The following is a 14,369-nucleotide window of genomic DNA, read 5'->3' on the forward strand; positions in this document are numbered from 1 at the left end:
AGAGAAATACAAAAATAGACTTTTCAGGCTCGAAACGCCGGTTGCCTTTCACTTTCTATGGACGCTGCCTGACCTGCTGGGTTTCTCCAGCACTTTTGCGCACAAGTGTTTTGAAATGACTCGTCGAGAGCAGAAAATGGGGCAAAATCTCGCCTCTTTGCAGGATGGTGCGGGGGCCCCACAGCTGGACACCAAACCCCATTGAGGAAGCCTACCATTATACGGCTGGAATTAGTAAACAAGGTTTATGGCGGAGAAAATAGAATAAACAAATGGCTGAACTAAGAATGGGATTTTTTTTTTCCTTCCGGATAGGAATATGTCGCCCCTGTGGCATGTTGGCGTGTCCGAAGCACCTGCTTTCTAAGACAAATGTTTTCCGAGTTGAATCCGAAGGGCTGAAGCCCAACGCATTGGTTAAGTACCTTTATCTTTGCTGTATGAAGTACGTTGTCTGACCTGCTGAATTTCTCAACCATTTATTTGCTCTGCAATCATGGTGTCTGCAGACTTTAGATCTGAAATGAGGAGTACTGCTATTTGTTTTTCCACCAGCAATCCAAATACTACCACTCAAAAGTATAAAGCGGATTATGCTGGGGAACAAGTTGGAGATGTGGTGCACCGTGGGTGCTTTCCCAACCTATTAACCATTGATGTGATGACTTGAACGGCCGAAGTGCACGTACGTTGAGTCCTAACCCCGACGCTTTATGGCGGAATCTCCCACTTTACACGAGCAATCTTCATTCCCTGCTCTCTTGTCTTGCGTTATCACTGCAGTATACAGGACAGAGTTGATGGCTGTCGACGTCATTAGCCCACCCCCTGGCAGCCCCTGCTGCTTTCAGCTGCAATGGGGAATACTCCGACCAGGATATTACACCTACTGGAGAAGGGTTAGGTAAGTAGACCTCCTGGCCGGGTACTCCAGTTTCAGGTGGTCACCCAACAGCCACACAGCAGTACAATGTGCATCTTTACACCTGAAAGTGGCTAGAGAATCTTTGGCAGGCCCATGGGTTAAAGAAAAATTAAGGGTTATGAGACAGGAAGGGTTTTGTATTTTTTGTTCGGAATGTATGGGTCAGTACAATAGCGAGGGCTGAAGGACCTGTACTGTGCTGGAGTGTTTGATGTTCTCAATTAAAATCGGGTATCTGATGGCCACTCATTCTGGTCTGCTGATGGCTTCAGATTTAGGGGTTTCGTCATTGCCAGTTCTGCTTTGACTGCTTCGTGCTTTCTGCCTTTTAAGATTCCAGACCACAGAGGCTCAGACTATTCTGTAGACCACACATGTCAAACTCTGGCCCGCGTGCCAAATTTGGCCCGCGATATAATTATATTTGGCCTGCAAGATCATTTTAAAAATGTATTAGAGGTGGCCCGCCCTGCAGTGAGAGCCGATGCTGTTTTTTGGTCATGTCACCCCCACCATCCTCCCCCTTCATTGCACATCCTTCCCCATTTTAACACGAGAAATTGTAACACGAGAAGTCTGTCGATGTCATCAGCCGGCAAGCCGGTTGAAAGGCTCCCCGCACAACCAGTCACTTCTCCCACCTGTCGAGCGGTGCGGCGGATGGGCGAGCGCCTGTGATTGCCTGTCGGCGCGACGGGCATGGCAGGCTGCGCACGGCCCCCGGGCAGCGCGAGCCCCGCGCGACTGGCACCGGACGGCCCTTCCACAGCGCGAGTGCACTTCTCCCGGTCGCCATGGCCTTCAGCGCTTGCACCCGCGCGGACCCCAGGGACGGCTGGTTCGGCCCTGCACGTGAAGAGAGAGATGGTGGCTGTCCGCAAAGGCTGATCGGCAGCGCGCTGGGCCTGAGTGGGCGGGTAAGCAGGGGTGGGCAGAGGGTGTAGGTGAGGAGTAATGGGCAAGGGAAGTTATGGTGGTGCGAGGGGCAGTTAGAGGGAGGGATGAGTAGAAGGAGGGGTGGATAGGGAAGAGGTAAAAGGGGAGGGGCAGGGCGAGTAGGGGAGGGGTGATTAGAGGGTGAGTGACGGGTAGAGGGAGGAACAGGTTGAGGGGAGAGGCAGTAGAGGGGCGAGTATAGGATGGGGTGGGTAGAGGCAGAGTGAGGGGTGAGTAGAGGTTGGGTAAAGGACTGGTCAGGTAGAGGGATGGTGGGTCGAGGGTGAATAGAGGCCTAGAGCCTGAGGAGTGAGCAGGAAATGCTGAGTCCTGATGCAGGCCAAAATGGACACAGCCTGTGAATGCTGACTGCATCCACAGGGACCAAATAGGTTTCCCTCAGGTCAAGCAAAGGGTGAACTTGAGCTACCTACTCCTGACCTGTAACATTATCCTCCTAAAGTTATATCCTAAAGTTTAACATTACATGTGTTGAAAGAAGAGAAAACATGCAGATGTTGTTGAAAATTTTCAATAAATATTTAGTTCGGCCCTCGACTTAGTCCAAGTTTTTAATTTTGGCCCTCCGTGAATTTGAGTTTGACACCCCTGCTGTAGACGTTCACTTTCAAATCCTCTGTCCATAAGACTTTCACAATTAGGCAGCCCAAAGTCCGACGCTTTCACTCTGTCGGTCTTGTCCTTCTGTTACGGTGAGGCCCATAGCATGCTTGAGGAAGCACCTCATTTTTCTGTCTGGGCACACAGTTCTCCAACTTCAGGTAACTTGACATTTCCATCTGTATCTTGTCCATTTCTGATAGTCTCCCAGCTTTTTTTTTCAGATTTATTGTCAGAATCACACACAACCCTGAGATCTGTGGGTGAGCCAGAATAAGAGGCATTTATTAGAAATGCCAAAAAATGGTACTCAACGTGTAAACAAGTAAAAGCAGGACGCTGGAGAAACTCAGCAAGTCAGTCTCCTATATAGAGCAAAGGTGAAGGTACAGAACCCATGTTAGATTTTGAAATCTGCTGCCTCTAAAGTTTTATTCATGTAAACATTAACATTATTTTAAGCAGGTTTAAGGGAGAAACCTTTTAAGGTTTAAAAAAACCTGCGAACTTGCAGCTGCAACAGGATATCAGGAGAGCAGATGTGACTGGGGTAGTGATGGCTGATTTGAAGGCCCCAGCATCGCCTCCACCTGCGGCCGTCAGTCAAAGAGCAGCTGATGGGATCAGAATCTCACCTTTAATATCACTTCGCCCCTACTGTGGGAGAGATGGTGCTGAGGGAGTTCCCCACTGTGGGAGGGGAGGTGCTGAGGGAGCTCCCCACTGTGGGAGGGGAGGTGCTGAGGGAGCTCCCCACTGTGGGAGGGGTGGTGCTGAGGGAGCTCCCCACTGTGGGAGGAGTGGTGCTGAGGGAGCTCCCCACTGTGGGAGGGGCGGTATTGAATGAGGGCCAGACTGGGGGGTTGGTGGTGGACGAGGCCGAGGGACACAGGCCTTTGGTGTTGAGCTCCAAACTGGTCACGTGACCTGCCTTTCCTGGCTCAGTGATTGAGTAACGAGTTTCCTTCTCCTTTTGGTGAAGGTGCAGACGATGGGATTCAGCTCAGATCTCTGGTGCCCGCAGAGCCACACCGTACTTGTGCGCCTGCAGGACTCCGAGCTCCGGCTGATGGAGGTGATGAAGAAGTGGATGACCAATCGCACACGGAGCGACAAGGAATACTCCGTCTTGCTCCACCAGATGTTCTCCCAAGCGGAAAAGCAGGAGAGCAGCCTGCAGGCAGGAGCAGGAGATTATATCAGTCAGCTTAGCAAGGTAGGCTGGAACCTGGGCGTAGCTGCAGCCACAGTCGGGCCCCAGGACCGCAGCCGGCGGGCCCCAGGACAGTTTGTTGTGGTTGAAATCCCACTTTGGCCACTTTGATTCTCAGCACAGCGCTGAGGGAGGGGGTGGTGCTGGGGGGAGTGGGTGGGGGGGGGGCGACACTGAGGGAGAGAGACTAATGCTGAGTTAATGTTTCCCATGGCTGAGATATCACGACCCAGGGTCAGTATCTGAATCAGTTCCATGCACAGATAAAGGGAGATTTCTTTCTGCAGAAGGAAATGAATCTTGGGAATCCTCTACCCAACAGACCAAAAAACTAGATATTAGAAAAAAGATCAGCAATGGCTTTTTAAAAAAAAAACCAAATAATCCCATCGGACAGGTACAGGAAACAGTAAATATGGAGCTAAAGTTCCTCTATTCTGTCCTGTCACACTATTCCAGGACAGATCAGTAAGAATTAGAAGTCATGCAGGGAATCTCCCAGTGGCTCCCCGTCCCGCTCCCCGTCCCGCTCCCCGTCCCGCTCCCCGTCCCGCTCCCCGTCCCGCTCCCCGTCCCGCTCCCCGTCCCGCTCCCCGTCCCGCTCCCCGTCCCGCTCCCCGTCCCGCTCCCCGTCCCGCTCCCCGTCCCGCTCCCCGTCCCGCTCCCCGTCCCGCTCCCCGTCCCGCTCCCCGTCCCGCTCCCCGTCCCGCTCCCCGTCCCGCTCCCCGTCCCGCTCCCCGTCCCGCTCCCCGTCCCGCTCCCCGTCCCGCTCCCCGTCCCGCTCCCCGTCCCGCTCCCCGTCCCGCTCCCCGTCCCGCTCCCCGTCCCGCTCCCCGTCCCGCTCCCCGTCCCGCTCCCCGTCCCGCTCCCCGTCCCGCTCCCCGTCCCGCTCCCCGTCCCGCTCCCCGTCCCGCTCCCCGTCCCGCTCCCCGTCCCGCTCCCCGTCCCGCTCCCCGTCCCGCTCCCCGTCCCGCTCCCCGTCCCGCTCCCCGTCCCGCTCCCCGTCCCGCTCCCCGTCCCGCTCCCCGTCCCGCTCCCCGTCCCGCTCCCCGTCCCGCTCCCCGTCCCGCTCCCCGTCCCGCTCCCCGTCCCGCTCCCCGTCCCGCTCCCCGTCCCGCTCCCCGTCCCGCTCCCCGTCCCGCTCCCCGTCCCGCTCCCCGTCCCGCTCCCCGTCCCGCTCCCCGTCCCGCTCCCCGTCCCGCTCCCCGTCCCGCTCCCCGTCCCGCTCCCCGTCCCGCTCCCCGTCCCGCTCCCCGTCCCGCTCCCCGTCCCGCTCCCCGTCCCGCTCCCCGTCCCGCTCCCCGTCCCGCTCCCCGTCCCGCTCCCCGTCCCGCTCCCCGTCCCGCTCCCCGTCCCGCTCCCCGTCCCGCTCCCCGTCCCGCTCCCCGTCCCGCTCCCCGTCCCGCTCCCCTGCTGATATTCCTGCACCATGGTTTCATGCACTGTTAGACTGAGACCGTCTGCAAATTGGAGGAACAACACCGCATCTTCTGACTGGGCCCCTTCCAGCTGGATGACATTAAAATCTACTTCTCTGGCTTTCATTAACACCCCTCCCAATCTATCCCTGTCTCCCTACCCCCAGTCGGTTCTCATCTTTCCTTTCTCCTGTGTCCCATCCATGATCCAATTCACACCCTCTGTCTGTTGGTCTGTACTCCCCCTTTTCCCTGCTCTTTCTTCCCTCCCCAGCCGTTTAATTCGAGTGCCTGCCTGCTTTTTACTTGAAGAAAGGCTCAGGCCTGAAACATTGAATATTTATCTTTAATCCCAATGGACACTGCCAGACCTGTGAGTTTTGTGCTTTTACTTTCATTCAGGTGCCTTGCCGTTGGGCGTGGGCGATCATGTCTCTCCCTCCATCATGATCTCTGACCCTCCGAATTGTAATTGTTGCCTCCCTTATTCTCCTTTGGTCAAGGCTTCAAACTTTGAGCTGAGACCATAGTCAATGTTGAGTTCCTGATTATATAAGGGAAGAATACTGAAGTGGTTTCCCGTTGCCTTCTTCAGTCGCAATGTCTGTACTGGACGGGTAACCCTGCCCATTGAATCTGCCCAGTGTTTTTAGTTTTACAACCATAATTTCCAATTTGTAGAATCTGCTTGTAAAAATTATCCACCATGTGATATCCATGGTCTCACATGACCTTGATTGGGAGGCTAAACAGGTCCTACACCTTGTCCAAGGGTGACCTGTAGGCTATCGGACGGAAGAAGCACCTTACACCTGCTTTTGCTGAGCAATTGTGCAGCCTCGACACCAAAAATCTTCGACAGAGAATAAAGCTCCTTCTTTGTTGGTCCATCACAAATTCCTAGGGCAGGGACCCCTTAGGCCAGAAATGAGTGGAGCCCCTGTGACTCTGTGGAGTTCCATCTCTGCGAACTTTTCTACCCAGGCCTGGTTTAGTGGAGATGGTTGGAAGATCCTCTCTGTGCTAGGATGTCACAGTGCGGTTGTTTGAAAACTTGCTCCTTGTTCTTGCAGTCCTGGACCACGATTGTGAATCAGACGGAGGTGCTGAGTCGACTGATGAGGAAACATTCGGAAGATCTGAGCTCGGGGCCGATAAACAAATTGACCCTCCTGATGCGTGACAAACAGCTGCTGAAGAAGAGCTACAATGAGCAGTGGCAACACATCCATCAGGAGGTCCAGAAGGTATAAGCCCAGAGGGGGATCTGTTCGGCCACACATCAGGGAACCTCATCCCAGAAAACTGTTACTCTCTGGGGACCGACTTTCCTCCCTCCCTCTAAGGGTAAAGGGGTGGATTGATCTGGTCAGGATTTTGACTGTGCACTCCCCTGTGAACAAATCTTACCCCCTGATCTCCCCTCTTCCAGTGAACAAATCTTTACCCCTGATCTTTCCCCCTCCTCATCCCCCATGAACAAATCTCTCCCCGATCTCCCCTCTCCTCTGTACCCCACCCAGTGAACAAATTCCAGAAACACATTCCCCAGAATGTGCTGACCTGTTTTCCCTGGTTTTACCGTGCATACTGCACCGATAGTAAATTGTATCTGATTCCCCCACCTGCACTCCCCTCGTCCTCAATTTCCCCATTCATATTAATGATACAGGGCTCTCTCCTCAGAGTCGATAAACCTACCCTGTGCACTTTCCCAAAATCCAACTGATCTTCCTGAGATCTGCATCCCAATATTCTTACCTGACGATTCATCACGCCAGTCCTGAAGCCTCCATGCCTTTTCAGAGCCAATCAGAAAGCAAAACAAAATTTGGACATTGAATCCTCCTACCTTGACTAAGGGCGAAACATTGGTTCTGCACCTTTACTATAAAGGACACTGTTTGACCTGCTGAGTTTCTCCAGTGTTACCTCTTCTTCCTGTCTTTGAATGGCAAAGAAGAGGTCATTCAGCCGATCAAATTCGTGCTCTTTCCCCCCCCCCCACCCCCCCCGAAGAACGATTCCATCAGTTCCAGCCCTCCTCCTTGTTTCCCCGTATCCCTCCAACTGATTTTCGTTGCGGTCGTGTTCTTGCCTTTGTCGGGAGGAGAAGAGTGAGTGGGTCAGGATCACCCGTGTGGTGGTGAGCCAGTGAGAAGGTCAGAGGAGTTTAGCTGGGTGCTATTTGGGGAGTTGAAGATGCCATGTTGTGTCCAGTGGCTGGTCAGAGAAAGTCATCGTCTGCTGGAAGAAATTCTCAATTTGTTTGAAGCTGCGGTAATTCAGTCATCTTTGAGTATCGTTTGCCCTTCACTGCCACCAGAGGCAATTCACAGCAACCAATTAACCCAGCAAGCCATCCGCAGGCCTTTGGGAGGAAACTGGAGCTCCCTGGGGAAACCCATGGTGGTCTCAGGGAGAACATGCAAACTCCACGCAGACAGCACCCGAGATCAGGATGGCAGCTGGGCCGCAGGAGTTGTGAGGCAGCAACATGGCTGTGATACCAGCCAGTCCATCTCATATGTTTTTTGGCATGTGTAAGCGCAAAGAAAAATGAATTGATATAGCAAATGTTTGCAGTCGTTCTCTTGCTCCTGGGTTTGACACCCGCTGAGGCAGTCCTGTTTCTTGACCACTGGTGTCCCATTCCAAGGCCCCAACAGGGTGATGCCCACTGCTGGAACAGCCGTCTGTGTGAATCATAGGCTCCGATCCCTGCCTCTACCCCTTGACTGCAGCCCACCTGCCTGCAGGAACCTTGGACTTCAACACCGGCACGTTTTGTTTATTGAAGAATTAATGTTTCCTGTTCCAAGTTCCAGCTTTAGTAAATGTTCAGGAAGTTGTGAATGGGTGATATGGGTGGAGGGCTTCTGTGGTATGACAGACACACCCTCCACGTTATCCCTGTGGCAGCCTGAGTCGCAATCAAAACACTTCCACAACCAGTCTGGTGAGGTGCTGCACTCCCAAATATTTGCCAGTGTGTTAATTAAGATAACCTGACCCTTTAAGACTGGAAGAAGCCACATGTTTATTAGAGAGAGCAGCTCAATAGGAAATCCAGTCAACAATGACGTACCATTTTCAAATCTTCATCGGTCGCACAGCCCACCGTACCTGAGTCGACTCGAGGAGAGAGCTCTCTAACCAATCCCACTCTACAGGGCCAACATTGCCTCTGTCCGGTTCTCTGCACCTTCTCCCATTTTTTTTCGTCTTGCCCCATTCCCCCCCCCCATCCCACCAAAAGAAGAAATGATTATTCAATGTCTCCTACAAAGAATTCCCTGCTGCTCCTCTCCACTGTTCTCCTGCACCTCCAAAACTGAGGCCATTTACAGCGATGGTGTTGAATCCCAGGTTTAATTCCTGTGGAGGATCAGGAGGGGCCTGTGGATGAAAAGGACTGGATCCTCCCACGGACATTCTCCCCATCACCCCTTCTCTCCCCATCACCCCTCCCTACCCACTGAACCCCCACCCTCTCCCCATCAAACCATCCCACCCACTGAACCCCTACCCACTCCCCATCACCTCTTCCCACCCATTGAATCCCCACCCTCTCCCCATCACCCCACCCACTGAACCCCCACCTTCTCCCCATCACCTCTTCCCACCCACTGAACCCCCACCCTCTCCCCATCACCTCTTCCCACCCACTGAACCCCCACCCTCTCCCCATCACCCCACCCACTGAACCCCCACCCTCTCCCCATCACCCCTTCCCACCCACTGAACCCCCACCCTCTCCCCATCACCTCTTCCCACCCACTGAACCCCCACCCTCTCCCCATCACCCCACCCACTGAACCCCCACCCTCTCCCCATCACCCCTTCCCACCCACTGAACCCCCACCCTCTCCCCATCACCCCTTCCCACCCAGTGAACTTCCACCCTCTCCCCATCACCTCTTCCCACCCACTGAATCTCCACCCTCTCCCAACACCCCTTCCCACCCACTGAACCCCCCACCCTCTCCCCATCATCCCTTCCCACCCACTGAACCCCCCCACCCACACCCCAGTAGGGTATTTTGAAATGTCATTCACAAACACTTACCCCCCCCCCCCCCAATGCTGTGTGATTTTACTCCTTGCTGCGCTGTTTACATCAAGACATTTTATGCCATTAACTTTCTTTACGGGGTTTTGCCTCCCTGATCTGCCGTTGTTTCAACTTCTTTTCAGTCTTGTGCTGCAGCTAATCCTCTAAATCTTCTCACACCTGACAAATCACCGTGGGAAGTTCTTGATGTCCTCCCGTTCACCAATTACAAAATACTGACTGAGTTTCTCTAAAAGTGAATGCTTCTCGAGGCTGATTTTTCGGGATTTGTGTTCTCACTGACAGAGCACGCAGAGTGAAATCGAGAAGTTGAAGACACAGTACCGGCAGCAGGCCAGGGAGGTGAGCGCAGCGAAGAAGAAATTTCAAGAGGCCAGCAAAGGTAAGTGTGATGGGGAGGAGGCAGAGAGAGGAACCATCTCCATGAACACCTGGAGACCAGAAGGAACACAAGCAGAAGTAGGCTATTCGGCCCATCGAATCTGCTCTGCCACTCTATCACAAGCTGATCCATTCACCCACTCAGCCCTGTTCCTCAGACTGTTCAGATACCTATCAATCTCTGTCTTAAATACATACAATGTCCTGGCCTCCACAGCCGCTCATACAACAAGTTCCAGAGGTTCACCCCTCTTTGGTGTAAATGGGCTCCCTTCAATCCTGAAGTTGTGCCCTCTTGTCCTTGACTCCCCTACCATGGGAAACAACTTTGCCACATCTACTCTGTCCAGGCCTTTCAACGTTCGAAACATTACCACATCATTGATGCCTGTGAATGTGACACTGGGTACTCTGACCCGTGGACCCTCGATTCCAGCGGATGTGGCACTGCACAAGCTAAAATCTTACCAATCAGTCATTCACCCTCTGGACCTGATATTGTGAAGTCTCCCCACAGTCCTTGGAACTTTCACCACTCCACCAATCACTCCTGGAAATGCAGCAGTGGGAACTGGCCACTTGAGCCATCATTCTTGGAGACACAGTGGTGATCAACTATCTCCCTGGCCAAATCACGCAAGATATTCTCCAATCTCTCCAAGTCACGTAACATTTGATACTCTGTACCCACTTTGGGATCGAATGATACGGTAAAACCCCTGGTGTGTGGAATTCGAGCAAATGGCAAAAAAAATGAGGAAAATAAAAAAAATTAAAATAAATAAGAATAGAATAATAGGTTAAAATACGTGTTTAAAATTGTAGAAGTAAATTTTCTCTGAAGTAACGCATTGACCTTTGGTGAAGATGGGAACAAATATTCAAGCAGTGGAGGGTCTTGGTCGGGCTTTGCTTGTAGCAGGATGAAGGCTTGTAGCAGGATGAAGAGCTGGTTGATGCCGCTCGCCATTGGGGTGACTCTCATTATCCCTGATTAGTAAGTCATCCCAGTCAGACGCTTTATCTGTAAATTTGGGAAGGGGTGGGGTTAATTATCGATTGTATCGCCCACTACCCAGGAAACGCCCCAGTACACAAAATGGCGGACGAACATGGTGATCTCGCAAAGCCTGTGCAGGCGAATGATTTTCCTTCCCGGCTGACAGCCTGCGCAGTGGGAAAGCCAACCAATCAGTGGCCGGATGCTGTTGATGTCACTTCCGCCGGCCACGGTGGGAAAAACCGGGCCCAGCAGAGGGAAACTGGGCCTATATAAGCAAGGGCAGGGAGAGTTACAAAGCAGTCTTGCTGATAACTGAACCGTGTGTGTCGTTCTCCCACCTTCTGCTGCAGCGCATGCTACACTATAATGATATTGTTCATATTTTGAGCGGCTCCGTGGAGGGGGAGGAACCTGCAGATGCAGCGACGGTTAAATGTTTTCAAAGAATGTGACTGAAAATAAAGTAAAATGCTTTAATGTTTATTTATTCATGCACATGGAGTTTGTTCAGTGCAGTATTTTTGTCTTTTAAACTGGATATTCTTAATGTAATGGTTAGACTGTAAGAATGAGTCTTGGGAAATCCAGCATATACCAATCCCCACAGGTGCTGGATACCTGGGGTCACATTGTAAATACAAGTTGTATGTGAGGCACTTGGGTTTCAGAATCTTGGCTAGGGGTGCTCAGTGGGATTTCTGTCTGACGATATCGGGCTCTGTCCTGGACTGAACTTAATGCTGACCGCAGATATTTTTTTTCTCCAAGCTTAGCATTATTTAATTATACAAATTTCTTTTCAAAATTAGACAGGGAACGAGACAAAATGAAAGACAAGTATGTTAAGGCCGCCATGAAAATGCACATCCTCCACAATCAGTATGTCCTGGCTATCCGTTCGGCCGAGGTTCACCATCAGCAGTATTACCAGAACGAGTTACCAGGGCTACTGGATGCCCTGCAAGAGCTGCACGAAGAGATGGTTCACATCCTGTAAGTACAATCCCAGCCATGTTGCAAGTAACAGGGAGGCTTGGTTTTGGATCCTAGACTAAAGCTCCCAACGTCTCCTGGTTCATGGTTGGCAGCGTTATGTTCCACTTCAGTCACCACAGCCCACACTCCCACAGTATGATGTCGACCATAAGACATAGGAGCAGGAAAAGGCCACTCAGCCCATCGAATGGGGCAGCATGGTTGGGTAGTGGTTAGTGCAATGCTGTTACAGCGCTAGTGAGCAGGACCAGGGTTCGAATCCCGGCACTGTCTGTAAGAAGTTTGTGCATTCTACCCCCGTCTGTGTAGGTTTTCCCTGGGGGCTCCGGTTACCTCCCATCGTTCAAAAACTTACTGGGAGTTGTAGGTCAATTAGGTGTCATGGGCTCATGGGCTGAAAGGCCCTGTTACTGTTCTATGTGTCAAATTTGAAAAGATTAAATTAAATTTAGAAATTAAATTAATCTGCCCTGCCATTCAATCATGACCTGATCTATTTTCCCACGGCACCACTGCCCGCCCTTCTCTCCATAACTGTTGATGCCATGGCTAATCAAGAACCGATTAAACTCTGCCTTCGGCATGTAAAGCCCTTCCTCATTAAACAGCCCTACACTGCCTCATTAAACACTCCCAGGGCAGGGACACAGGTTAAATACAGAGTGAAGTTCCCTCTACCCTGTTCCATCACACACTCCCAGGGCAGGGACACGGGTTAGATACAGAGTGAAGCTCCCTCTACCCTGTCCCATCACACACTCCCAGGGCAGGGACACAGGCTGGATACAGAGTGAAGCTCCCTCTACCCTGCCCCATCACACACTCCCAGGGCAGGGACATGGGTTAGATACAGAGTGAAGCTCCCTCTACCCTGTCCCATCACACACTCCCAGGGCAGGGACACGGGTTAGATACAGAGTGAAGCTCCCTCTACACTGTCCCATTACACACTCCCAGGGCAGGGACACGGGTTGGATACAGAGTGAAACTCCCTCTACCCTGCCCCATCACACACTCCCAGGGCAGGAACACAGGTTGGATACAGAGTGAAACTCCCTCTACCCTGTCCCATCACACACTCCCAGGGCAGGGACATGGGTTAGATACAGAGTGAAGCTCCCTCTACCCTGTCCCCTCACACACTCCCAGGGCAGGGACATGGGTTAGATACAAGGTGAAGCTCCCTCTACCCTGCCCCATCACACACTCCAAGGGCGTGGGTCGATGCAGAGTAACATTTCCTTTACGTTATTATAAGAACAAATGAAATAGGAGCAGGAGTCGGCCATTGGGCCCGTTGAACCTGCTCCACCATTCAATGAGATCGTGGCTGATCTGATGATGGGCTCATCTCCACCGACCAGCTCTTTTAACTTATATTTGTAGGTGTGAGTTCTTAAACAACACATGAATGAAGGAAAAGGTTCTTTACTTTAAAGTTGTTATAAACAGCACCATGAGGCATACCAAGAGGCTGCAAGCTTCCATTACAGCTGTGACTTGCTTTGTGTCAGCACCCTGATGGCAGCCAAGTCTGATCAAACGGGAACTATAATCAAGGCCTTGCTAGTGGCCATGCAAACATGATCAAAATCATTGCACCTGCCTTTTCCCCATATCCCTCAATTCCCCTACTATGTAAAAATGTATTCAACCTTGTCTTCAATAGATTCACTGAGGTCACCTCCATGGCTTCAATGGGCAGTAAATTCCACAGATTCACCTCCCCCTGGGAAAAGCAGTTCCTCCTCACCTCCATCCTAAATCTACTCCCCTGGATCTTTGACCCCTCTTTCTGGTCTCCCTCACTGCAACAACTGATCTGCCTCTATCTTTCCTATCTCATCTTTTATAATTTTATACTTTCTACAAGATCCCCTCTCATTTTTCTAAATTCTAGTGATTCCAGCCCCAGACGCTTCAATCTCTCCTCATAGGTCAACCCCTTCATCCCTGGAACCAATCTGGTAAACTCGTCTGCACCCATCGCACACTGATGATGTTGAGCGTGAATGACTGAGGTGGATGACTGCTGCTGTAGGGGGGAGGTTGGGATGTTCACTTCATGAGAGGACCCGTTGGTCCATGTGGGATCAAGAGGCTGCCCCTCTTGTGTGCCTGAACACCTCTGTTTTTCTCTTTCTTCTCTCGTATTGGTGACCTCCCCCCGTACCCAACTGTGATGCAGCTGGTCAGCACGCTTTCCACCATGGTTCTAGAAATTTGCCAGGGTTTCTGGTTTCATACCAAACCTTCGCAAGCTCCTGAGGAAGTAGAGGTGCAGACGGGTTTTCTTCATGATGCCATTAGTATGTTTGGTCCAGGAAAGATCTTCTGAGACAGTGACTCCCAAGAACTTAAAGATCCCCCACTGATCACTGGATTGTACACCTCTTGATTTCCCTTCCTGTTGTCAACAGTCAGCTCCTTGGCTTTGGTGACATGGAGTGCGAGGTTGGTGCTCCCTTCAGTCAAGCTTGTGGTGCCTGATGAAATGAATGTGGAGTTCATTTGAGTGGGAGCTGTCGGAACTGGATATGTTTGGTTTATCACAGCTCAGCCTCCCAACGCTGAACAGCCGGACTATTTTAAGAGCTGTTAACAGTGCGTTTGTCATTCCAGAGCTGAAGTTGTCGAACCACCACGTTTATCTGTCAAACACCAGCCCACCCAGCGATGACCACATCCTGTTGATTAACAAATTTTAAAATAAATGCAAGCTCTTTCTTTTTCGTCCATTAATGAACTGATTGTGTGTGGCCTCTCGTCCACTGTGGCACTGAGCAGTTTGATCTTGGGCC

At 51.8% G+C, this 14,369-nt stretch overlaps 1 protein-coding gene across 4 annotated transcripts in view; it reads left to right on the forward strand.

The window, feature by feature from the left end:
* Positions 1–300: 300 nt before the first annotated feature.
* fes (FES proto-oncogene, tyrosine kinase) overlaps positions 301–14,369 on the forward strand; it is a 37,284-nt gene continuing 23,215 nt past the window's right edge. Inside the window, exons 1-7 of one of the 4 annotated variants that reach the window (XM_069902428.1) lie at positions 372–445; positions 556–685; positions 784–904; positions 3,465–3,698; positions 6,187–6,360; positions 9,474–9,570; positions 11,382–11,565. In XM_069902428.1, the coding sequence (XP_069758529.1) occupies positions 3,474–3,698; positions 6,187–6,360; positions 9,474–9,570; positions 11,382–11,565 (680 nt within the window). In that variant the 5' untranslated portion in view covers positions 372–445; positions 556–685; positions 784–904; positions 3,465–3,473. Of the gene's footprint in view, positions 446–555; positions 686–783; positions 905–2,134; positions 2,869–3,464; positions 3,699–6,186; positions 6,361–9,473; positions 9,571–11,381; positions 11,566–14,369 lie in introns of those variants that run through there. The other 3 variants (XM_069902427.1, XM_069902426.1, XM_069902429.1) reach the window with 3 other exon arrangements.

Source organism: Narcine bancroftii, chromosome 11 (genome assembly GCF_036971445.1).
Source record: "Narcine bancroftii isolate sNarBan1 chromosome 11, sNarBan1.hap1, whole genome shotgun sequence".
Classification (NCBI taxonomy): domain Eukaryota; kingdom Metazoa; phylum Chordata; class Chondrichthyes; order Torpediniformes; family Narcinidae; genus Narcine; species Narcine bancroftii.